The 23,479-nt window shown below is 40.0% G+C and overlaps 2 protein-coding genes across 7 annotated transcripts in view; one reads left to right on the top strand and one right to left on the bottom strand.

The window, feature by feature from the left end:
• adam23b (ADAM metallopeptidase domain 23b) overlaps nt 1-23,479 on the top strand; it is a 117,735-nt gene that overhangs the window by 22,472 nt on the left and 71,784 nt on the right. The window lies entirely within an intron of this gene.
• On the bottom strand, nt 1,586-23,240 carry cmklr2 (chemerin chemokine-like receptor 2). Of its 2 annotated transcripts, none has more exons than XM_061971563.1 (3): nt 23,037-23,240; nt 2,913-3,000; nt 1,586-2,843 (listed from the first exon to the last, which is right to left on the bottom strand). In XM_061971563.1, exon 3 carries the CDS (start codon nt 2,824-2,826, stop codon nt 1,744-1,746), a length of 1,083 nt encoding a protein of 360 aa, XP_061827547.1. In that variant the 5' UTR covers nt 2,827-2,843; nt 2,913-3,000; nt 23,037-23,240; the 3' UTR covers nt 1,586-1,743. The 2 variants fall into 2 exon arrangements, with proteins under 2 accessions (XP_061827547.1, XP_061827546.1); XM_061971562.1 differs by lacking the exon at nt 23,037-23,240 and adding an exon at nt 5,630-5,766.

Here is a 23,479-nt window from a genome sequence, read left to right as displayed (position 1 = left end):
TAAGCGGTTTATAAATATTGTGTAAACATTTGTCTATTCATGGTGACACAACTACCCAAACTGAAATAGTCCATTTTGTTGCTTTTGAGTAGTGTTACCCATTTAAAAGGGGTCTTATTATGATTTTTTCCCCCTACATTTAAAACACTTCCCTGTCGTCTACATAACATAACATTTTCCGTTCTGTGGGCAGTCTTATTAACGTGCCGAAGTCCTCCTCCAGGCCAAGCCCCCTTTGACTGCTTCTCTACCTCGTTGGTCATGTTGTAGTTTTAGCACTTTATATCAAGTCTACTGACAGATATAATCAGAACCATACACACTACTTTTTATGAGAAATGGTAACAGCGGAGGATTTTAGCATGCATGTGCATGTATGGGCTGGTCTGCCCCACAACAAGAGAATAGAGAAAAATAGGGAACTGGAAAGTTACGGACTCGCGCAAAGCTCTTCGCGTAAACCTCTGCCATATATGTAGATAACTGCTGACGTAACTAAGGCAAAATATGTCACTAAAGTCTCAAATTCCAAAGACCCATTTAGAGCAAGTTTTGAAGAAAGCAAGATTGTTTTGTAAATATATCCCCCATGCCGCCATGTTTAGATTTCGAATTTCCGGCACTTATGGAGATCCCAAATACAAAAAACAGGTATCAACAGGTACTGTAAAAAAAAGTTGGTTTTGCATAAAAGGTATTCTTTAAGATAGGGCAGATCTCAAGAGACAAACTTTTTTCATTTTAATACTCCTTCGAATGTCTCGTAATGTTGTGTCGTTCGCGAACGATTCGTTCGAACGAACGAATCTTTTGAGTGAACGTACTGAACCGAATCACTTCATGAACTGATTCGTTCCTTTCTCAGTTCAGTTGAGCTCCGCCGCGACCATGCCGGTATGAGTGGAACTGGCGCATTCTGTGACTCACTGAACCCTCGACGTCGGCGAACGACGCAGCCAGCTACTCATCATGGGGGCGGGGGGAGGGACTGAGCGAACAATTCGTTCACTGCGGATTAACGACATGAATCACTCCGTGAACGACAGAATTAGGACTCGCGAACCTACTGACACAGAGAACTGACTGTGTCGCGGAGGAGGACGTCACATTGAGGCTCTTGTTCAGTCACTGTGCGCGTCGTTCATTGGGTGCTGAGGGCTTGTGTCGTTCGCGAACTGACACACACCGAGATCTGCCGCTGGGGAAGCTGTTACTGACTGACTCATGATTCGCCGACCTGCACACAAAACTGCTGCTGCAGAAGTGATTCAGGTTCACGTACTGAACTGTGCTGACTGTGGTGCTGTCAGTCACTCACTGCCTGGTGTACTGCATGCACAGAGCTGTGTAGGGACTCGCGTTCACCCTATTTGCTGCTTCTCCCGCGAATGTCTGCACTGTACTGTACTACGCACGCCCCCCCCCCCCCCCCCCCCTATTTTTTTGGGGGGGGGATTTGGTGAACACATTTTTTGAACGACTCAATTTAAGGAACTGATTCTAGTGATTCAGTACAGTCAAAAGAACTGCCGATCCCATCACTAATGTCTCATCTGTGTTTGACAATTGTAAAACCCAATGTAAAGATAGTCCATAGAGTTTATTTGTACTGAAAGAGAGGATTTGTTGTTTGAAGACACAAATACCTCCAAATTACATAGAGTAGGAAAACACCTAACTCAGATGGAATGGTAATGGTTGGAAGGTGATAATAGCCTGTCTTTTTGATGTCTCCAACAACAATCACAGAGTTGATGACGCCACAGGTTCCTCTGGTGCACTGTTGTAGTCCTGAGGGGCCCCTGGCAGAGACTCTATCTCAGTGGCCGAGACAGATTGGCTGAGTTCTCTCAGGGAGCTTTTAGTTATGTCCAGGCATGCACGTTTCAGAATGTGACGGACCTTTTTTCCCAGCAGCATATAGAGCAGCGGGTTAATGCAGCTGTTGAAAAAGCCTAAGCTGGTGGCCAGAGGAAATCCCATTTTAAGTACGTTATGTAGATAGAGTGAGGAATGTATAGATAGCTCCATCAGGCTAAATATGTGAAAAGGAGCCCAGCATAAAAAGAAGGCCAGGATCATGGCGGAGACTGTTTTAGTGAAGCTAGACAGACGAACGGAGCCTTGAGATTGAGTGACTCTCACGGTCAGAAGGATGCTGGTCACACATATAGCAGAGAACGGCAGGAGGAAGCCCACTGTGGTACGGATGGAGACTATCAGAATGTGACTCACAGCTGCTGAGCGTTCATCCTTTGCATGGAAATTGTTAAAGCATACCACTTTGTTATGTAAGCGCACTGTATCCCGAAAGATGAGCGCAGGGCAGCTCATGGCGGCAGCTATAGCCCACACGCCGACACTTACCATCCAGGCTCTCGCTACAGTTCGACACCTTTGAGACCAGTTGTGATGGACCAGCGACACGTATCTGTCAATACTGAGCACTGTAAGGAACAGAACACTCGCGTACATGTTCATCACCGACACAAAGGAATTAATCTTGCACATGGCCACACCAAAGTCCCAGTGGAAGTCCCGCAGGATGTAATCGATGTAGAAGGGGAGGAAGAGTACGAAGACAAAGTCAGCTAATGCCAAATTGAGCAGCCAAATGCTGTTAACAGTCCTTTTGCTCTTGCATCCCGTCACCCAAATGACAATTCCGTTTCCAATCAGGCCCAGCACAAACGAAACAACATAGATGATCACTGATATAATGTGCATCGCCTCTCCTTGCTTGTGGTCTACTTGAAGTTCTTCCATGTCACCGTACTCCATGTAGTCATAGCTGTAGTTTCCATAGTCCTCTCCGGAGTCTGCCATCACTGCGTTGAGGTTACCTGCAGGGCAAATTTGATAGTATGTGATCGAGCTGTCCCTTTAAGAAGTTTATGTAAAGAATAACATACCTCCTGCCTTATACCCTCACAATTGGCCCACGACTCCTCTTCTCGTGGCTCATTCAGTTCCTGTGTTGAAGTTAGTGTTGGGTGTGCCCTGGAACATAATGTGAAGATCCATTTGGGTCAACTGTGTGGCAAGTGAGACCATGGTTGACAGACGAGGCGGGAAAAACCACAAGGGTATGATTCACTTTGTGCACGGTTAAGGAACCTTGAGAAAGGAAGACAATAATTGTTGTGGAACTTCATTTTCCACTGCAGTCAATATCATCAACAAGCTACCAGGGTGAAAAGTCATCATTTCTCTTGCATTCTTAAGTTAGATAGAAACATGATTTTAATGTGAGCTGTGGGAAACAATTTAAAATAGACAATGGGTTGTTTGTTTTAAAATCGATACTGATACACTCATGGGTACTGCTTTTGAACTCTTGTCACTTTTGACTAAGAACAGTTAACATGACGTCTAATTATTACCTCACTATATATTAATATATATTTGTCCTTCGGCTTTTCCTGTCAGGGGCCGCCACAGCGAGTCAATCGCATGAGTGATTTGGCTTAGGGTTTTTTTGTTTTTTGTTTTTTTTACCCCAGAGGCCCTTTCTGACGCAACTCTTCCATTTGTCTGGGCTTGGGACTGACACTGGACATCTCCAATGGTCGCATGTTGGGGGCCCCGCTTGAGAATTAAACCTACACTGTGTGGACAAAAAGCAGCAGACCCTCCTGTTTTAAGGATTGTAACTTCAATGAAAGAAGAAAATAATCCTCTCCGATACTGTCAGAGCAGCATAGCTCCCTGTCCTCCCAGCAATACTTGATCAACATCTGGGTAACACACCTTGTAGCCCAGTGGTTCTCAAATGGGGGTACGAGTACCCCTGGGGGTACTTGAACGTATGCCAAGGGGTACGTGAGATTTTTTTTTAATATTCTAAAAATAGCAACAATTCAAAAATCCTTTGTAATTATAAATAAAAACCTATCTTTTTTTCCGAATAGTTCAAGAAAGACCACTGCAATTAAGCAATATTTTGCACTGTTATACAATTTAATAAATCAGAAACTGATGACATAGTGCTGTATTTTACTTCTTTTTCTCTTTTTTTCAACCAAAAATGCTTTGCTTTGATTAGGGGGTACTTAAAATAAAATAAAAATTCACAGGGGGTACATCACTGAAAAAAGGTTGAGAACCACTACTGTAGCCCATACAATTCCCTTAGTTTTCCCTATTATCCTGGAAATGTCCCCTATTTTTTTTATCAATCAATCAATCAGAGTTTATTTATATAGCCCCCCCCCCCAATCCCCCCTGGACATTTTTTAAATGTAGATGTTGACAGGTATAAGCCAACATGGTTTAAGTATGTATAAAAATTTGAAAAAATAAATAAATAAATGCTTAACTCATTGAAATAATCACAAAAAATTGTCACATTAATCATGTACAGTATCCATCCATCCATCCATTTTCTACTGCTTGTCCCTTATTGTCGTATTATCCATGCAAAAATTGTTGCATTAATCATGTATATATTAATCACGTAATTTATTTTGAGGGCTCATGCTCCTTTACCTTAACTGTAGATGGTTACCTGAAAGAAAGCGTAGTATATGGTCGGTGGAGACAAAAAAATACAAATGATATGGTCAGTAATCAGGTCAATGCAAAGAAGAGTGAGGAGACTCTGACTGGTGTGCTCACTAGCAAATTTCACTTCAAAATACACGTCAATAAGATATTAGATCAAACTTACCAAGTTTTGAGCAAATAAAGAAAAACTTTTTTTTTTTAATTTCCTCTTTTTTTAAGTGATTATGCAAGCAACCTGTGAAGATTGATCCAAATTCAAAAGTGTGATTAACCTTATTTAAAAATTTGATAATTTAACAGCACTAATAAAATCATTAATATGCTTCTGATTGTGTTAGAATATCATTGTCATTGTGCTACACAATGTGAAGAATAATATAATTTGGCACATATATTTGGAAAACGTGATTTTGTAGATTTTTTTTTGTTTGAGTTTGAACATGCATGCATACAACAGATACATCACAATTTCCAGTTTCTGTATTCAACATGTTCGAAAAGGAGTAGGAATAAGCAGAGTTTATTTAATCCTACCCCTTTTCCTTTACATAGCAGTTGCTAAAATTTTTGTTCACTTCCTGCTCTCAATGTATTCACAATATACTCCATAAGTAATAACAATAAAAATAAATAATAAGTAAGTTATATTTCAAATGGTGCGATAAATAAGATTATCTTGAAAATGAATGGATGGATTAAATACATTCAGAATGTTTATCATGGTTCTTCTTCTTTGTACTTTGTAAACACTTTAAATTTGAATAGTTTCTTGAAGTGGATCATATTAGTACATTGTTTGATTTTTTTGCATGATCCATTCCATTTTTTTAGAAATAATATGATACAAGAAATATAATGCATGTAAGTGATCATTTGAATGCAATTACTTAACTTTCAAAAATCATATATGTTGATGTGTTTATGATCTTTTTGAAAATGTAATATAATATATGCTTAACTAAACATACAAATGACTGTTACACACATATTGTATAAACCAGAAGTATGTTTACTGTTCGTATAAAACAGATGAGTACAAAATACATACAGTATACTCTTTATTATTACTTTTAGGAGTTCAAAACTCCCCTTTGAAATAAACTAATCTTAAAGTAGATCTTACCGAGCACCGAAGCAGCACATGGACGTTTTTTTCACACCCAAACACAGAGACACTGATCGCCCTTTGGTTACGTTATTCCAAACCTTGTCCGTTAACGTTCCCCCCTCGCAAAATCCCGTGTGCAGTCTTTCCGTGAGTACATCCAAACTAAACTTTGTCGGCTTTCAGCGCGCCGGGTTGTGTGTGGTGGGCGCGTCCCCGCGGCTGACGCGTCACACACACACCGCGGTGGGTAGCAAACTTGTTATTGGTCACCCTCACTGACAAGAATGCGTTCATTCATTGGAGCTGTGGCTGCTTCTCACAGCCGCGACCCTCTCTCAATAAACACACAGGGCCTGAATGTTGCAGATGTTCTGATCACACCCTGTAATATTATGGCCAAATGTATGCAAGCAGTGACAATGATAAATCCCCATTTAGCATGTTGCCCTTTAAGACAATGACACGTGTCTTGGTAGCAGACTCATGGACCCAATTGTGCATAAGAAGCATTGAGTGCACAATATTTACTTTTTGGGACTTTTTCTGCTGAGTGTCAAAAAGTGAGTCGCATATAATCTAAAACAGTGGTTATTAACCTGGGTTCGATCGAACCCTAGGGGTTCGGCGGAGGTCAAGACACACCCGACTCATCGTGTAAATAAAAACTTCTCCCTATCGGCGTATTACGGATACGACAACAGCAGAAGTCACACTGATTTGCAGGTGTGTAATTTCATACTTGCCAACCTTGAGACCTCCGATTTCGGGAGGTTGGGGGAGGGGGGTGGGATGGGCGTGGTGGGGGTGGGGCGGCGGGTGTGGTTGGGGCGGGGGCGTGGTTAGGGGCGCGGTTAAGAGGGGAGGAGTATATTTACAGCTAGAATTCACCAAGTCAAGTATTTCATATATATATATATATATATATATATATATATATATATATATACAGGTAAAAGCCAGTAAATTAGAATATTTTGAAAAACTTCATTTATTTCAGTAATTGTATTCAAAAGGTGTAACTTGTACATTATATTTATTCATTGCACACAGACTGATGCATTCAAATGTTTATTTCATTTAATTTTGATGATTTGAAGTGGCAACAAATGAAAATCCAAAATTCCGTGTGTCACAAAATTAGAATATTACTTAAGGCTAATACAAAAAAGGGATTTTTAGAAATGTTGGCCAACTGAAAAGTATGAAAATGAAAAATATGAGCATGTACAATACTCAATACTTGGTTGGAGCTCCTTTTGCCTCAATTACTGCGTTAATGCGGCGTGGCATGGAGTCGATGAGTGTCTGGCACTGCTCAGGTGTTATGAGAGCCCAGGTTGCTCTGATAGTGGCCTTCAACTCTTCTGCGTTTTTGGGTCTGGCATTCTGCATCTTCCTTTTCACAATACCCCACAGATTTTCTATGGGGCTAAGGTCAGGGGAGTTGGCGGGCCAATTTAGAACAGAAATACCATCGTCCGTAAACCAGGCACGGGTAGATTTTGTGCTGTGTGCAGGCGCCAAGTCCTGTTGGAACTTGAAATCTCCATCTCCATAGAGCAGGTCAGCAGCAGGAAGCATGAAGTGCTCTAAAACTTGCTGGTAGACGGCTGCGTTGACCCTGGATCTCAGGAAACAGAGTGGACCGACACCAGCAGATGACATGGCACTCCAAACCATCACCCAACCATGCAAATTTTGCATTTCCTTTGGAAATCGAGGTCCCAGAGTCTGGAGGAAGACAGGAGAGGCACAGGATCCACGTTGCCTGAAGTCTAGTGTAAAGTTTCCACCATCAGTGATGGTTTGGGGTGCCATGTCATCTGCTGGTGTCGGTCCACTCTGTTTCCTGAGATCCAGGAAACAGAGTGTCAAAATCCCTTTTTTGTATTAGCCTTAAGTAATATTCTAATTTTGTGACACACGGAATTTTGGATTTTCATTTGTTGCCACTTCAAATCATCAAAATTAAATGAAATAAACATTTGAATGCATCAGTCTGTGTGCAATGAATAAATATAATGTACAAGTTACACCTTTTGAATGCAATTACTGAAATAAATCAAGTTTTTCAAAATATTCTAATTTACTGGCTTTTACCTGTATATCATACTTGCCAACCTTGAGACCTCCGATTTCGGGAGGTGGGGGGAGGGGGGTGGGCGTGGTCGGGGTGGGATGGGATGGGGGCGTGGTTGGGGGCGTGGCTAAAAGGGGAGGAGTATATTTACAGCTAGAATTCACCAAGTCAAGTATTTCATATATATATAAGAAATACTTGACGTTCAGTGAATTCTAGCTATATACATACATATATATACGTATATATATATATGTATTTTATTATATATATATATATATATATATATACGTATACATATGTGTATATTTTATTTATATATATATATATATATATATATATATATATATATATATATATATATATATATATATATAAAATAAATACTTGAATTTCAGTGTTCATTTATTTACACATATACACACACATAACACTCATCTACTCATTGTTGAGTTAAGGGTTGAATTGTCCATCCTTGTTCTATTCTCTGTCACTATTTTTCTAACCATGCTGAACCTCTCTGATGATAAATTGATGTGTGGCACGCACAAAAGTGCTTTCATCAAATGCACTAGATGGCAGTATTGTCCTGTTTAAGAGTGTCAAAACATTGCTGTTTATGGCAGACGAACTGCTTTACGGTATACAAAAACGTGACTGCTGTTGTTGTGTGTTGTTGCCGCGCTGGGAGGACGTTAATGAAACTGCCTAACAATAAACCCACATAAGAAACCAAGAACTCGCCCTCCATCATTCTACAGTTATAACGTGATTGGGCAGGTATGCTGTTTATATTGTGGGTTAGCGGACTCAGGTCCTCATGGACCTGAGTCCGCCTGAATTTCGGGAGATTTTCGGGAGAAAATTTGTCCCGGGAGGTTTTCGGGAGAGGCGCTGAATTTCGGGAGTCTCCCGGAAAATCCGGGAGGGTTGGCAAGTATGATACATCTATCTATCTATCTATCTATCTATCTATCTATCTATCTATCTATCTATCTATCTATCTATATATATATCTAAGAAATACTTGACTTTCAGTGAATTCTAGCTATATATATATATATATATATATATATATATATATATATATATATATATATATATATATATATATATATATATATATGTATATATATATATATATATAAATAAAAGAAATACTTGAATTTCAGTGTTCATTTATTTACACACATACACACACATAACACTCATCTACTCATTGTTGAGTTAAGGGTTGAATTGTCCATCCTTGTTCTATTCTCTGTCACTATTTTTCTAACCATGCTGAACACCCTCTCTGATGATGCATTGATGTGTGGCACGCACAAAAGTGCTTTCATCAAATGCATTAGAGTCTGGAATCTTCCATCTCTCCCTAGCATGGCCCAAAACCGGTCAATCTTTGCTTCCTGAGGAAGATCTTCAGTGCCAAGCACTTGGTAGTCCACTACTTCTTCCCGGAGGCTATCCAAGTCCATTCGCAGCTGCGGCTTGGAACTTTCAAGCTGTTATGAGAGCAGCGTATGTGTGTGTGTGGCCCTTTAATAGGTGAGCATGTGAGGTGAGTGACGTCAGTGAGTGTGTAGGCGAGAGAAGAAAGGGAGCGGTAGCGTGAGTGCGGGCGGGGACTAGTTTGTTTTGTGTTGGATTGGCTGTGTGCAAGCAATCAATAAAGCAAGATTTGGAACTAATCGCCAGACTCAGGCAGGAAAGGTGCAACAAAGCGTATTTCTTCATCTTACTCGTTGTCGGCGTCGCCATGGCTGTATCTTCCTCGTTCTTCTGCTTCGTCTCCTTGTTGTGTGCGCAGTTGTGCACTGCACTCTCTAAAAGCCGTATATATTATTGATGTTATAGATGGCAGTATTGTCCTGTTTAAGAGTGTCACAACATTGCTGTTTACGGCAGATGAACTGCTTTACGGTAGACAAAAAACGTGACTGCTGCTGTTGTGTTGTTACCGCGCTGGGAGGACGTTAATGAAACTGCCTAACAATAAACCCACATAAGAAACCAAGAACTCGCCCTCGATCATTCTACAGTTATAATGTGATTGGGCAGGCACACTGTTTATTTCGTGGGAAAGCGGACTCAGGTCCGCATGGAGCTGGAGGGGGCGTGGCCTCCAGCTCGGCCTGAATTTCGGGAGATTTTCGGGAGAAAATTTGTTCCGGGAGGTTTTCGAGAGAGTTTCGGGAGTCTCCCGGAAAATCCGGGAGGGTTGGCAAGTATGGTATTTTGTTGTGAGTTTATGCACTGTGTTGGTTTTCTTCTTTGAACAAGGTGATGCTCATGCATGGTTCATTTTATACACCAGTAAAAAAACATGGTAACACTTTAGTATGGGGAGCATATTCACCATTAATTAGTTGCTTATTAACGTGCAAATTAGTAACATATTGGCTCTTAACTAGTCATTATTAAGTACTTATTAATGCCTTATTCGGCATGGCCTTATTATAACCCTAACCCTCTAACTCTGGCCCTAACCCTAACCAAATAACTCTAAATTAAGTCTTTGTTACTTAGAATATGTTCCCCTAGTGTCCAAAAAACTCTAAATTAAGTCTTTGTTACTCAGAATATGTTCCCCATACTAAAGTGTTACCAAAAACATATACATTTGTCTTGAATTTGAAAAAAATATATATATATATTTTCACTAAAGAAGGGTTCGGTGAATGCGCATATGAAACTGGTGGGGGTCGGTACCTCCAACAAGGTTAAGAACCACTGGTCTAAAATAAATGCATGAAAAATGTGCATTTATGCACATTTTGCAGCTGGGATTGGCTCCATGCAGCCATAGGCGCCGATCCCCGATGCCAAAAACCCACGTGGGATTGATGGCGTGACGCAGTTGGGAGAGTGGCCGTGGCAGCAACCTAAGGGTTCCTGGTTCAATCCCCAGCCTTCTACCAACCTCGTCACATCCGTTATGTCCTTGTGCAAGACACTTCACCGTTGCTCCTGATGGATCGTGGTTAGGGCCTTGCATGGCAGCTTCCGCCATCAGTGTCTGAATGGGTGAATGTGGAAATAGTGTCAAAGCACTTTGAGTACCTTGAAGGTAGAAAAGCGCTATACAAGTGTAACCCATTTACCATTTACCATGGCAACTTTCAATCTTTATAGTCATTTTTGAAAAATCAATCTTGTGGTTGATAATTTTGTGATTGAGTTTGTTCCGTTTTACATAATAAAAAAGTCCCAAATCATATAGTCTAAAATTAACCAAACCTATCCAAGATTTTATTGTACCGATAATGAACTAATGACACAATCATCTTGACTTAAATCACACTGCATACGAGCGAATGAAGGCCATACTTAGTCAACAGCCATACATGTCACACTAAGGGTGGCAGTATGAACATTGCTAACACTGTCATAAATATGCAAGCAGTATGCAATATGCAAGCAAATATGCAAGCAGTAACAATGATAAATCCCCATTTAGCATGTTGCCCTTTAAGACAATGACACGTGTCTTGGTAGCAGACTCATGGACCCAATTGTGCATAAGAAGCATTGAGTGCACAATATTTACTTTTTGGGACCTTTTCTGCTGAGTGTCAAAAAGTGAGTTGCACACAGTCTAAAATAAATGCATGAAAAATGTGCATTTATGATTAATACAGTCTTGATTTAGTTGATAAGTTCATGTAAAAAAAAAAAAAAAGGTCCAGGGTGTACCCTGCATGCTTTCCGCCCGAATGCAGCTGGGATCGGCTCCATGCAGCCTTAGGGGCCGATCCCCAATGCCGAGCACCCACGTGGGATTGATGGCGTGACGCAGTTGGGAGAGTGGCCGTGGCAGCAACCTAAGGGTTCCTGGTTCAATCCCCAGCCTTCTACCAACCTCATCACGTCCGTTGTGTCCTTGAGCAAGACACTTCACCCTTGCTCCTGTCGGGTCGTGGTTAGGGCCTTGCATGGCAGCTTCCGCCATCAGTGTGTGAATGTGTGTGAATGTGGAAATAGTGTCAAAGCGCTTTGAGTACCTTGAAGGTAGAAAAGCGCTATACAAATAAAACTCATTTACCATTTACCATGGCAACTTTCAATCATTATAGTCATTTTTGAAAAATCAATCTTGCTGTTGATAGTTTTGTGACTGAGTTTGTTCCGTTTTACATAATAAAAAAGTCCCTAATCATATAGTCTAAAATTAACCAAACCTATCCAAGATTTCATTGTACCCGATAATGAACTAATGACACAATCATCTTGACTTAAAACACACTGCATACGAGAGAATGAAGGGCATACTTACTCAACAGCCATACATGTCACACTCAGGGTGGCAGTAAGAACAATGCCAACACTGTCATAAACATTTGCCATATAGTGAAACCACACTAAACAACAACGACAAACACATTTTGGAAGAATATTTGCACCGCAACACAACAGAACAAATTCCCAGAACTCCCTGCAGCAGCAACTCTTCCGGGACGCTATACTATAAACAGACGCCATTGGTGGATCGACACCTAACATCCACTGTATTGATTGAGACTTTTATTAGTAGGTTGCACAGTGAAGTACATATTCCGTACAATTGACCACTAAATGGTAACACCCGAATAAGTTTTTCAACTTGTTTAAGTCGGGGTCCACTTAAATTGATTCATGATACAGATATATACTATCATATATACTATCATCATAATACAGTCATCACACAAGATAATCATCAGGGTGTATACATTTAATTATTTACATTATTTACAATTCGGGGTGTGGAGTGGGGGGGTTAGGTTTGGTTGTTATCATCAGTCATCAACAATTGAGAACAGAGAAATGGATATTGAATAAGTGTAGGTCTGACTTGGTAGGATATGTACAGCAAGTAGTGGACATAGAGAGAGAGAAAGATCAGAAGGCATAAGAAAAGTATCTACATTTGATTGTTTACATTTGATTATTAACAATCCGGGGAGGGTGTTAGTTTAGGGTTGAAGTTGCCTGGAAGTGTACTTTTATTGCGGTTTTGAAGGAGGATAGAGATGCCCTTTCTTTTATACCTGTTGGGAGCGCATTCCACATTGATGTGGCATAGAAAGAGAATGAGTTAAGACCTTTGTTAGATCGGAATCTGGGTTTAACGTGGTTAGTAGCGCTCCCCTGGTGTTGTGGTTATGGTGGTCATTTACGTTAAGGAAGTAGTTTGACATGTATTTCAGTATCAGGGAGGTGTAGCGGATTTTATAGACTAGGCTCAGTGCAAGTTGTTTTACTCTGTCCTCCACCCTGAGCCAGCCCACCTTGGAGAAGTGGGTAGGAGTGAGGTGGGATCTGGGGTGGAGGTCTAGAAGTAATCTGACTAGCTTGTTCTGGGATGTTTGGAGTCTAGATTTGAGGGTTTTGGAGGTGCTAGGGTACCAGGAGGTGCATGCGTAATCGAAAAAGGGTTGAACGAGAGTTCCCGCTAGAATCCTCATGGTGCTTTTGTTGACCAGAGAGGAGATTCTATATAGAAATCTCGTTCGTTGGTTGACCTTTTTGATTACCTTGGTTGCCATTTTATCACAGGAAAGATTAGCCTCTAGAATGGAACCTAGGTAGGTGACCTCATCCTTCCTGGTGATAACAATGTCACCCACTTTTATAGTGAAGTCATTGACTTTCTTAAGGTTGATGTGGGACCCAAATAGGATGGATTCCGTTTTACCCAAGTGTATGGATAGCTTGTTGTCAGCGAGCCAGGTGCAAGTTCTACAGAGTTCAGCACTGAGGATTTTCTCCACCTGTGACTTGTCCTTGTCTGATACCAGCAGGGCCGAGTCATCCGCAAACAAGAACAATTCACAGTCGCATGCCGATGACAAGTCGTTTATGTATACTAGGAACAGTAAAGGCCCCAATATACTGCCTTGGGGGACTCCACAGCTCACTGAGAGGGGGGGGGACACGGTGCCGTTGTAATGATACCATGTACTATAGCGTATCTAGTCGATACTACTATGATTACATCGATATTTTTTAACATCACAAAATCTTCTTTCGTTTTTTTTAAAATGTATATTATGTTCATAAACTCAGGAAATATGTCCCTGGACACATGAGGACTTTGAATATGACCAATGTATGATTCTGTAACTACTTGGTATCGGACTGATACCCAAATTTGTGGTATCATCCAAAACTAATGTAAAGAAGAATAAGTGATTATTACATTTTAACAGAAGTGTATATAGAACATGTTGAAACAGAAAGTAAGCAGATATTAACAGTAAATGAACAAGTAGATTAATAATTCATTTTCTACCACTTGTCCTTAATAAGTTTGACAAAATAATAGAATGACAAATGACACAATATGTTATTGCATATGTCAGCAGACTAATTAGGAGTCTTTGTTTGTTTACTTACTACTAAAAGACAAGTTGTCTTGTATGTTCACTATTTTATTTAAGGACAAAATTGCAATAAGAAACATGTTTAATGTACCCTTAGATTTTCTTTTGTTAAAATAAAGCCAATAATGAATTTTTTTGTGGTCCCCTTTATTTACAAAAGTACCGAAAAGTACCAAAATACTTTTGATATTGGGACAACACTAATACACACACACACACACACACACCGAGCACCCACTGGCAGAAATGTAGATCGGCGCCTATGCATGCAGCCATCCCCACGACCCTGAGAATAACAAGCTGTAGAAAATGAATGGATCATCATCATCATTTCTTTGTATTCCTTTCATGAAAATGCAGATATACAAGCCACATACAGTTCACACTTTCATTGTTTTTTGTTTTCTTATACATTTCCATGATCAGAAAGGAGCAGATGGAAGAATAATATTCTTATATTTATCTGCCCCCTTTTTTAACACAAATTATTTTAGATTTATCACTGTTCCCTCCACCAACACCCGAACTCCAACATACTTTTTAATTTTTGTTTAAGCATTTTCACAATGACACGTCCAATCAAAATCAAAAATCAGTTTGATGTAATGCCAGTTGTCTCTTTTTGTAACTGTTGCGTTCCAGCAGATCTTCCTACCAGAGAAATTAAGTTGTGCTGGCTGCTCCCAAGTTCTTTTGATGACACATTAGCTGAGTTCAATTTGACCACCAGACAGAATAGGTATTTTGTCATTTATTTTCAAAGCTTTGAAGAGACCAGCCCAGGACAACACATTCAATTGCGCAGCTAAGTTGGTCTAATCTAAAATACGGAAACCTTCTCTTCTATATGTGTTTCTCGCTCCCATCCTCGTTGTCCCTCCTTCCAGCCCGATCACATGCCCATTGTCCTCCTCAGCTGGACACAGGAACAGATAAGGAAAAGGAGTTATAGCTTCTCCCTGCATACCACAGCTTCAAGGTTGACACACACAGTACTTGCAGACAACCAAAAGAGAACAACTGGAAGAACACTAGCTGTTTTGTAATATGACTATGAAAATAAAGAAGTAACACTTAAATATGGATATATGTAATTATCTGCCTCCGTCATAACTCTTTTTAAATTAAAAAATATTCTTGCAAATTTTTAAGTCTTTCTTTAGAGAATTCCATGGTTTCACACCAGCAATAGACAAGCACATTTCTTTCAAATTTGCTTGTCTGTTGCTGGAATTCTCGGGCTCTTGGATGTTTAAAGTCAAACGGCCTTCTATGATTCTCATCTTCAGACGTGAACACGAATAACCTGTTAATGCTGCCTCTCTTGCTGCATTTGAGATCAGAAACAGAACATTTGCCACTTGGAACTTATACTATGTCAGGTGTTCCAATCAAATGTAAACAATATACATGGCTGACGGCCATAAGAAGATTGTATGTATTTTGTACTTGTGGATAAATACTTTAACTGTCCCTGATCCTGACAACAAGCATTTTTTTTAAAATATATTTGACAAAATTATTTCGTTCACATACATTTTAAAGCAACTAGTGGTGTTGGTGGTATCTAGTATGCCTCATAAATTGTTTAATTAATAATGACATTAATAATAAATCCAATTTTTATTGCCCTTTCCTACTTAAAAAATCCACCCATCCATTCATCCATTTTCTACCGCTTGTCCCCCTTGGGTTTGGGGATAAATGTCCATCGTTTAGTTATTATGTTATTTAGTTGCTATGTTATCTTGGCTGCCTTAGTATGGTGGAGAGCAGTGATATGCTGAAATTGCTACGCCAAGTTGTCAACGCTGTGGGTCATGTTTTTGATATACAGTCTTGGTCAAAAGTTTACATACACTCGTAAAGAACATAATGTCTTGAGTCTCCAATAATTTCTACAACTCTTATTTTTTTGCGATAGAGTGACTGGAGCACATATTTGTAGGTCACAAAAAACATTCATGATGTTTGGTTCTTTTAGGAATTTATTATGGGTCTACTAAAAATGTGACCATATCGGCTGGGTCAAAAGTATACATACAGCAATGTTAATATTTGCTTACATGTACCTTGGCAAGTTTCACTGCAATAAGACATCACATGGACAAAGATACGACCCCCTGGAGGAAAGTTTTGTGGTCAGATGAAACAAAAATTTAGCTGTTTGGCCACAATACCCAGCAATATGTTTGGAGGAGAAAAGGTGAGGCCTTTAATCCCAGGAACACCATTCCTACCGTCAAGCATGGTGGTGGTAGTATTATGCTCTGGGCCTGTTTTGCAGCCAATGGAACTGGTGCTTTACAGAGAGTAAATGGGACAATGAAAAAGGAGGATTACCTCCAAATTCTTCAGGACAACCTAAAATCATCACCCCGGAGGTTGGGTCTTGGGCGCAGTTGGGTGTTCCAACTGGACAATGACCTCAAACACACGTCAAAAGTGGTAAAGGAATGGCTAAATTAGGCTAGAATTAAGGTTTTAGGATGGCCTTCCCAAAGTCCTGACGTAAACGTGTGGACAATGCTGAAGAAACAAGTCCACGTGAGAAAACCAACACATTTATCTGAACTGCACCAATTTTGTCAAGAGGAGTGGTCAAAAATTCAACCAGAAGCTTGTGGATGGCTACCAAAAGCGCCTTATTGCAGTGAAACTTGCCAAGGGACATGTAAGCAAATATTAACATTGCTGTATGTATACTTTTGACCCAGCATATTTGCTCACATTTTCAGTAGACCCATAATAAATTCATAAAAGAACCAAACTTCATGAATGTTTTCTGTGACCAACAAGTATGTGCTCCAATCACTCTATCACAAAAAAATAACAGTTGTAGAAATTATTGTAAACTCAAGACAGCCATGACATTATGTTCTTTACAAGTGTATGTCAACTTTTGACCACGACTGTATATATATATTTTAATTCAATGACCATAATCTGCAAATTCTTCTCAGCACTCTCCTTCACACACACTTTCTTCCTTCCCATGCTTGGAAAACAAACTTATGTCGATCTCTAGCTATAAGCTAATGCTAGCGAGTAAGACTGGAGGCCTTATGTAATAAAGTACCAGTAGAGTGGAAAAACAAGTTGACTTCATATGCTTATTTGTGTTTCATTGTATCCATTAAACCATATCTGATTGTACTTACAATCCGCAAAGTATCTGATAATACCTTCTGAACATCAATTTCGCCACACCTCGTGTGTGTGTGACAATCATTGGTACTCTTAACTTTTAACTTTAACTTAACAAAATGTCACAAATGTAGTTTTGAATATTCCGCTCCGAATACCTTCTGCATTTTCCATAGATTGACATCACAGTGGGAACGCTTCTGCACTCTGACCATGTTATCAGGTCAGTCATACTGGAAAGACGCACATATTGGAAAGGGATGTGCTGTTTATCGTTCACAATTCTTATGTAAGTCAAGAACACATATGCTTGGCTTTTTTATGCATTCCAAATCGTAAATAAGTAGCTGACAAATGAGTCAACCGATCGCGGGTTCTCTATTGCGCCCATTATAACCTCTCTAAAAACATCCAGAAACTGCCAACAATACTCCATTTACATGGCGTGACCTGAGAATGAACCAAATATGGGTTATATTTTTTATAAGCGCCAACGCAGACAAACTATTTTAGCAGCACATTGATAGCAGTGAGTTAATGCTAGTATACGCTGCTTGTTGACACACTAAACCGGCGGCTGCTTCTGCTTCGTCTCAAACTTGCTAAAAGTAAATTCTAGATTATAATTCATGCATCTCTCACCTGGTAGTAGACAAATGTGCCCATGGACTGAGAGGCTGGTCAAAATGGCAAATGGCAAAAAAGACGCTAGTTACAGGGGCGGTATAGCTCGGTTGGTAGAGTGGCCGTGCCAGCAACTTGAGAGTTCCAGGTTCGATCCCCGCTTCCGCCATCCTAGTCACTGCCGTTGTGTCCTTGGGCAAGACACTTTACCCACCTGCTCCCAGTGCCACCCACACTGGTTTCAATGTAGCTTAGATATTGGGTTTCACTATGTAAAGTGCTTTGAGTCACTAGAGAAAAAGCGCTATACAAATATAATTCACTTCACTTTTTCAACCCTTCGTGAGGATTGCGATTGAATCTTCATCCAAACGGAATTATGTGAGCGTGGAAATATAACAGTAAGTGTTTGTTTTATTTTCGTTTATTGTGGTTAGTTTGTATGTTTAGCACCTAGCAATGCTGCTGGTGCTACAGTGTCGCAATAATGCTGCATTCGTTTAGCAGTCGACTTCCAAAACTTATTGCTAATCTTCTTTGTATTCGGGCTCAAAAATATAAAGGTTCTCGAGCATAATTTTTTCCCCAAGTAATTGTTGTTGGTTCTCACAAAGTCTGTTGGTTCCCATTAAGGCTGCTTTATTAGAATTTTTGTTGATAGGGAAGATGCTTCCTACCATGATGTCAACCGATCACATGAATTGATTAACGTGGACCCCGACTTAAACAAGTTGAAAAACTTATTCGGGTGTTACCATTTACCGGTAGTGGTCAATTGTACGGAATATGTACTGTACTGTGCAATCAATCAATCAATCAATCAATGACTCATGCCTTCCTCACTAACTCTCAAAATGGCTCGGGAATCTCTGTGAGATTAATACTATTTTAAACATATCTATTTATTTGCAAACTTTGTAGGTCTTTTGGTGTCATAAATCAGACATATATGATAATAGCTTTAATATAGAGGCAACTTGTTTGTCCACTCTACTGGTACTTTAAGAGTTGCGTGGATTTCCAACTAAAAAATTATGTACGCTTAAATCCAGAAAATTTCAGTTTCAGAAATATTAAAGTGTGCGCACGCATGGTGGAATTGAGCGCACATGTTGGCTTACAGCTGGCCGTGGCCTGTCTACGCCCCCATTTAAATATGCAAATCTTATTGAAATGAGTCACGAGCCTGAGATCCCACACTCTGCCCAATAGGAATTCACCGCCAAGGAGTAGGAGGTGCTTCTTTCGGGCTTTTCCAGCGAACAAATGAGGGTTGAATGAGATAAAGTGTGCGAGGCTATCAAGGCTGTGGAGTCAGAGAACCGCAGGAACGAGTAAGAAATAAGTGGTAATACATCAAAAAGAAGGCGAAGAAGAAGATGGATGTGGCCAAAACAGACGAGGGGATCGGTAGCCTGCTCATAGCCAGATTACAGTTTCATGTGAAAATTATATAATATTTGGTTTAAAATATTTTACATTTAAACATGCAGCATATTTAAAATGATACAAAATACTTCTAGCCTTGTTTGATTACTTAATTTATTATTACATTACATATATTAGGGAACTCTCCAGTTGAGGTACATTTATAAATGCTGCCATAGGTCAGTATATAATTTATAGACTTCCAGTGTGTTTCTGTGGGTAAACTCATTACTGCATGCTGATACGCTGAAGTATCCATTTGTCCTGACTTTGCCAAATTCACTTTTCTCTATCAAGTTTAGACATTTTATTTGATTAGTTTCATGGAATTGATATAGAGGACGCTATCTGACTTTGTTATTCAAACATCCTATAAAATATGTCTGGGTCAGACTATTTTTTTTCATCTTTCATCTTATGAATTCTGCCTCTCAACAGAACAAGAAGAGATATTTAAGTTGCTATGTTGTTCATATAGCAGAGCTCTTTCTTTGCATATTATCTAAAGCGGTGTTTTTCAACCTTTTTTGAGCCGAGGCACATTTTTTGCGTTGAAAAAATCCGGAGGCACACCACCAGCAGAAATCATTCAAAAACAAAACTCAGTTGACAGTAAAAAGTCGTTGTCGCAATTGTTGGAAATGACTTTAAACCATAACCAAGCATGCATCAATATACTGTAGCTCTTGTCTCAAAGTAGGTGTACTGTCACCACCTGTCACATCACGCCCTGACTTATTTGGACTTGTTTTGCTGTTTTCCTGTGTTTTAATTCTTGTTTGCGCTCCTATTTTGGTGGCTTTTTCTCTTTTTTTGGTATTTTCCTGTAGCACTTTCATGTCTTCCTTTCAGCGATATTTCCCACATCTACTTTGTTTTAGCAATCAAGAATATTTCAGTTGTTTTTCTTTTTCTTTGTGGGGACATTGTTGATTGTCATGTGAAGTGAAGTGAATTATATGTCATGTTCGGAAGTACATTGTGGACACCGTCTTTGCTCAACACACTGTAAGTCTTTGCCATCGTCCAGCATTCAGTTTTTGTTTACTTTGTAGCCAGTTCAGTTTCTAGTTTTGTTCCTTAAGCTTCAATGCCTTTTCTTAGGGGCACTGAACTTTTGTTTATTTTTGGTATTAGCATTAGATACCTTTTCATCTGCATACTGCCTCCCACTATCGTCTGCACATTGGGATCACGGCATACCATGTTCCGACATCTACAAAGCAATTAGCTACCGGCTGCCACCTACTGATATGGAAGAGCATAATATTGTTACTCTGCCGAGCTCTAGACAGCACCAACACTCAACAATGGCACATTATTTGCAGACTATAATTAATTGTTTGCAAAAAATATTTTTACCCCAAATAGGTGAAATTAGATAATCTCCCACGACATACCAGACTGTATCTCACGGCACACTAGTGTGGTTGAAAACACTGATCTAAAGGTTGTTGTTATTTCAATATTTTTTGTGTTCACCAAAAAAGGCAGATTTAAGTTCTTGCTTTAAAGTGATCAATGCTGCTGGCATGTTAATAAACTAGAATTAACACACATTTGAGGTGCTAAAGCTTAAAACACAGTGACAATATAGTATCTTAGATATGAGGGCTTTTAATATAATGTACAGTATGTGTCCTTGCTTTTTTTTTTCTTTTTGCTATCAGCCAACCAGACGGCCTTGTTGGAATATCTCCATCATCAGTGACCCCAAGGTGACAAACTTGAGTATTTGCCAGTTCAATTGCTTATACCTGGTACTCCGCAATGTCGCCTGTCTGTCCTGAACATGTTCTACTGTCAGATTTTAAAGGGAACAATGAATGTGTGAAAGAAAATGTATGGTAGGACATAATTAAGCACATTTCGTAACAATTTAACCTGTTAGGTTTCATTACTAGCAGTATACAGTCTGTGTGACATGTGTTTAACACTGGATGTATTTGTTTAGTTAGTCAATTTGCTTATAGTATTGCACAAGCGTTGTGTGATAGATAATATATGATGTAATCAGTGGTTATCAAACTTTTTTCACCAGGTACCGCCTCAGAAAATAATCTGGCTCTCCAAGTACCACCATAAGGACCAACATTAAAATACTGTAGTGTAGTTAATTGAAAACAAGGCAGAGGTTTTATTTAACAAATATATTTAATATTTTTGGCTACAGTAAGTTTGAATACAGGAAAATAAAACACTGTATTCTAATCAACTGATTATTTCGCGTACCACTAAATGGATTTTTACCATTTTACGAGTGGTACACAAATATAATAGCGAGCTAGCGCTCTTAAATGTAAATTATATATATTTGGCCGATAATAGAGCTATTAATACTATCGTTATTGTGATAATGCATGTTGTTGACACATTATAGTGAACAAACGCATCGTCAACGCACAGTAGCATTCTTGCTAGCGGCTAATGTCCCTCCACAGTGCAAAGTCACTTCTAAGTCAACAGTCCTCACCTCCATGGTAGCAAAAAAAACATGTTTCTTACAAGTATTTTCACCAGACGACAAGTAATAGCTACTGTAAACATACTATACTACACACCATAGGAGGATATGCTAACCACTAAGAGGGAACGTAATCTGGGTTTAGACCGTACTGAAACAGGGAATTTTTACCCTGATGATGTGTTGTTGTTTTAGGGCTCTTAACTGTAAACTGATCGATACAAATATTGATAGTAACGATATTTAGTATCATATATCCATCCATCCATCCATCTATTTTCTACCGCTTGTCCCGTTCGGGGTCACGGGGGGTGCTGAAGCCTATCTCAGCTGCATTCGAGAGGTGGGCGGGGTACACCCTGGACAAGTCGCCACCTCATCGCAGGGCCAACACAGATAGACAGACAACATTCACACTCACATTTACACACAAGGGCCAATTTAGTGTTGCATATCAACCTATCCCCAGGTGCATGTCTTTGGAGGTGGGAAGAAGCCGGAGTATACGGAGGGAACCCACGCAGTCACGGGGAGAACATGCAAACTCCACACAGAAAGATCCCGAGTGCAGGATCGACCCCAGGACCTTCGTATTGTGAGGCAGACGCACTAACCCCTTATCCACCATGCTGCCCCACTGGTATACATATATATGTATATGTATATGTATGTTGTTAGATTCCGGTAATTGACGCACAAGCTTCTTGAGAGTCAAATCCAGCTCTCCGTCAACGGGGTCCTGTCCTCTTCGGCGCAGTCGGTCTTACCGGGCTGCTCCACCGACATAGGCTATACTCAGCTGGATGGCGAGGCAATTCGCCTAGTTCTAACTACCCTGTGTTGATTCAGCGTCTGTCCCGCTTCCTTTTGTGGTCGACTCGGCAGAGAAGCCTATCTCGTAAGGCCGAGTCAAAACCCCCAAATCCCGCTGTTTAAGGTAGCTTGCCTCTAATGAATCTTGGCTCTTGTTACTGACTAGGTTAAATTCAAGGGCTGTGAATAGAAAAGCCCTTCAGGACATATTTTTAAGTGGAATGAATTGGAGCGATCTTTCAGAGATAGATGTCGTACACACAGGAATCCTAACTTTTTACGTCAATGACGTAAGGGTACGATAAGGGATAAAATCTTGGTAGTTTTTGTAATGCTTTTTATTGCAGGCTCAGTAGCGTAAGCATTGCACAGCGTCAATAAATCGTTCACAAAAATCATATGAATGAAAACATTTAAAAATGAAAAATTGTAAAATTGTAATAAATGGATAATCAATGCATCTCTAATTCAGTTCAAAGGGAAGTTCAATTTGTTTCTTACTGTACAAGGTTCTTTGGGGAAAGTCCGAAATAGTCCGAAAAAGCGTCTCTTTAATTTGGAAGAAGCTGGGTAGGTCACGGGCCAGGAGAACCCATCCAGGCTTCGCCGCGTCCACAGAAGAGGAAGCCAGGAAGGAGAAGCAGTGTCGGCCAAGAGCCGTGGCTCGAGGGGGCGACGCCCTTGTAATACTTCGGCAGATTCAGCAGTCAGTCCTCTGGTGCCAGAATGGAGAAGTGAATCTTGTTCCTCTTTGCTTTCTTTGCAGGGGGAGATCAGATGGAGAAATGTCTCTTGTTGTCGAATTTAGTCCTTCTTGGAGAGTTGGAAAAGTTCTTTAGTCCAAGCGGGTCAAGAGTCCTCTCTGTAGTCCACCCGATGGCTTGTCGAAGCACGAAATCCTGTATAATAGCTAATTCTGCATCCTTTTATACCATTCGATCTGG

The sequence above is a fragment of the Nerophis lumbriciformis genome, linkage group LG13, assembly GCF_033978685.3.
Source record: "Nerophis lumbriciformis linkage group LG13, RoL_Nlum_v2.1, whole genome shotgun sequence".
Lineage (NCBI taxonomy): Eukaryota > Metazoa > Chordata > Actinopteri > Syngnathiformes > Syngnathidae > Nerophis > Nerophis lumbriciformis.
The sequence above is the reverse complement of the archived record's forward strand: the minus strand, read 5'-3'. Positions and strand labels throughout refer to the sequence as shown.

What these genes read in the sequence shown, in the direction of transcription:
- cmklr2 (XM_061971563.1), bottom strand. Translation starts at nt 2,826, where the DNA reads ATGGCAGACTCCGGAGAGGACTATGGAAACTACAGCTATGACTACATG.